The 2,857-nt window shown below is 30.0% G+C and overlaps 1 protein-coding gene across 1 annotated transcript; it reads left to right on the top strand.

Annotated features, from left to right (window-relative positions):
- Positions 1 to 842: 842 nt before the first annotated feature.
- LOC149054018 (kallikrein-7-like) lies at positions 843 to 2,497 on the top strand. Its single transcript, XM_089230709.1, has 6 exons — positions 843 to 860; positions 914 to 1,018; positions 1,103 to 1,225; positions 1,635 to 1,831; positions 1,893 to 2,105; positions 2,425 to 2,497. Exons 1-6 carry the CDS (start codon positions 843 to 845, stop codon positions 2,495 to 2,497), a joined length of 729 nt encoding a protein of 242 aa, XP_089086835.1.
- Positions 2,498 to 2,857: the final 360 nt, after the last annotated feature.

The following is a 2,857-nucleotide window of genomic DNA, read 5'->3' as shown; positions in this document are numbered from 1 at the left end:
TAATGTGACCCCTTTACGTAGCGAGGGAAAATTAACCGTAAACACGTGGGCTGATATTGGGATATGAACTTGCAGCGACAGCTGATGATTCGAGTTACGGGCTTGCTACTTACAACATATACATTTTTAATACTATCAAAAACTGAAAATTAATTCTCGTACTGGAGGTAAATAATGTATCAATAATTACAGTTAAGGTTCAAAAGAATAAGAATACAAAATAAATAAAAACCGAACTCTGTAAGTTAGTCTACTCAGTGACCACCGATTCTCAATCACCCGGTAGTTGATATGGGAGACTTCAATAGCAACGATCACAATTTAATAATGTTAAAAATAAATTGCATTGCTTGGTTCTCGGTTTCTTACGGAGATAAATAAATGTAACAGGTAGACATCATTCAGATGGTAAGGCTTGCAGCAAGAAACGTTCAAAACAATTTTTTTAACCGTTGATTTAGACTTTTAACATGGTCGGCATTGGTTAGGGAGACATCCACGACCCGGAGACCGTTGTTTGACAATAATACAGCTGTTTGTACAGTGGGATCAAATACTATTTAAGAGTATCAACACTCGATTAGTAGTTGAATTTTCTAAGGTGTAAGTTTCCATTGAGTGACTAACATTCAATACTATACATTTTCAATAGAACTGTGAAGTTGTCATGATAATACAGTTGTTTACGGTGAATAATTTTAATACAACCTTGAATAATACAGAAATACAAATAATATGCATGTAAATAACAGTAGTTTAAGAAACGATGGGAATTTCAATAATTTTATTATTATTGATTATAATGGCTTTATTTGAACATCTTTCAACTTTTCACTTTAACAATGGACTTATATACAATGGTGAAATATTCAATAGCGATAAATATCCGTATATAATGTTTCTTAAATTTAAGAATGGACCTAAGTCGTTTAGTGGTTGCACGGGCTCATTAATACAAAAATTATTTGTATTAACAGCAGCTCACTGTTGTCATGGTCATGAGGAAATTGACGTAGAAGTAAATATATTTATTTTGTATTTTAATTTTATCTTACACATATTTGAATTCTTAATTGCAACTAAATTTTCCATGTCTTTATAGGTTAGTCAAGGATCACCATTAATTATTAGCCCTATTCATAAGGTGGCCAAAATACACCAACACGAAGACTATAATCCAAAAGTAAATGTATTTGCTCCACAAGGAGACATCTGTGTGTTACAAGTATTGTATTCCTATTAATCTGTCATAGGCATTTCAAATCTACATAACACATATTTTGCTACTTTTTCATGTGAGTTATATTAAAGTGTGACCCCCCAACCGTCCAATACTCCAGTTTTTTTTTAAAATTAGGTTTTACACAAAAGCTCAATAAAATTAGTTTATTTAAATGTACACAAAATTTATTAAAGTGCATAGTTAGCCTACAAACAACAAAAACATTCTAATTACACTTATACTCGAATTCCTAATTTGCAATAATATGTATATCATAAATTTTATATTTATGATTTTACATAAATATATGTTATAGTTTATTATTATATTATAATAATTTATACTTATTTCAAGTAATTCATACTTATTCTTAGATTTCTGTTTTATTGTATATTATAATTCTTAATTATAGCTAGAAGAACCATTCTCAAATATCACGACATTTATGAAATATGGTGGCTCGCCTAAAGATTTTGATGATGGCAAAAAATTGAGTTGTGCAATGTTTGGATTTGGTCGTACTGGAGATAATAAAACGAAAGGTAAATCAGGATACATGATGACTAATGATGTTGTACATGGTGAAAAAGCTTGTAAATTATACGAAACGTAATACACATAAAAATTTAATTTAATGTTTATAATATAGTTTTTTATCTACTTAAAATAGCGATGAAATAAAAAAATCATGGAAACAGTATTTATGCCTGGTACCAAACGGTCAGTCAACAACATGTAGAGGAGACAGTGGAGGTCCGATGATGTGCGGCGGCATACAATATGGGGTATGCAGTTTTGGATTTCCCTACGAAAAAGGTGTAGGTGGATGTGGTCTTCCTAACCAGCAGGAGATTTACACGTTCATATTCTATTATTTAAATTGGTTGGATAAAATAGTAAAACCGAACGAAAAAAAGGAGAAAAAAAAGAAGAAAAAAAAGAAGAAACGAAGTTCTGGAAATTTGCTTAAGCCACATCATACATTGCATATAATTTTAACAATATTATTATGTAATATGTTAACTTTTATTTAAAATTAGTAAGTAAATTAAAGAAACATAACTTTTATAAAAGAAAATCATGCTATACTATGCATAGTTAATACAATTTTATAGTAGCTTTTAGTTGTACACCCTAACAAAAACCTCATTTTGGCCTTTGCCTGATGTTTTTATTTATTTTACTATGTTTATTTGTTTAAGTTACACGATAAAGAGTTTAAAAATACTTCGATTTTCAACTTCAGCATCTTTTTTAGTTGAAAAGTTAATGTAGTTACTTTAAGCAGATCAAAATATAAAATTTCTAAGATTTTTCCAAAGCGGCAGGAAAAAAAAAGAAAGAAAAACGGGGATTTAGACCCAAAATTGTTTGTAATGTTCAGTTCAGTTGTGCATTCGTTGGTTAAAGACGGATGCGTGATCATTAATAATTGGCTATTATTGTTTATACTAATGTGTTGTAATATGACGGTGTATCCAAAATGTGAAATATCAATCCCACTGAAAGAAGACAGCGTTCTATGTCTTATATGTTATACTGTACCAACCAAGTGAAAATTGGACGACATGAGGATCTCCCAATCTAAGACACTCACAAGACAAAAGAAATAGATATAAAATCAATTATCGATAG

Source organism: Diuraphis noxia, unplaced genomic scaffold (genome assembly GCF_037042655.1).
Source record: "Diuraphis noxia isolate RWA-SAM2 unplaced genomic scaffold, SU_Dnox_SAM2 contig0013, whole genome shotgun sequence".
Lineage (NCBI taxonomy): Eukaryota > Metazoa > Arthropoda > Insecta > Hemiptera > Aphididae > Diuraphis > Diuraphis noxia.
Note: the sequence above shows the minus strand (reverse complement) of the source record. Positions and strands in the feature narration are given on the sequence as shown.

Coding starts and splice junctions, on each gene's coding strand:
- LOC149054018 (XM_089230709.1), top strand. Junction 1,019..1,102: donor ATGAGGAAATTGACGTAGAA/GTAAATATATTT, acceptor ATGTCTTTATAG/GTTAGTCAAGGATCACCATT. Junction 1,226..1,634: donor GAGACATCTGTGTGTTACAA/GTATTGTATTCC, acceptor TCTTAATTATAG/CTAGAAGAACCATTCTCAAA.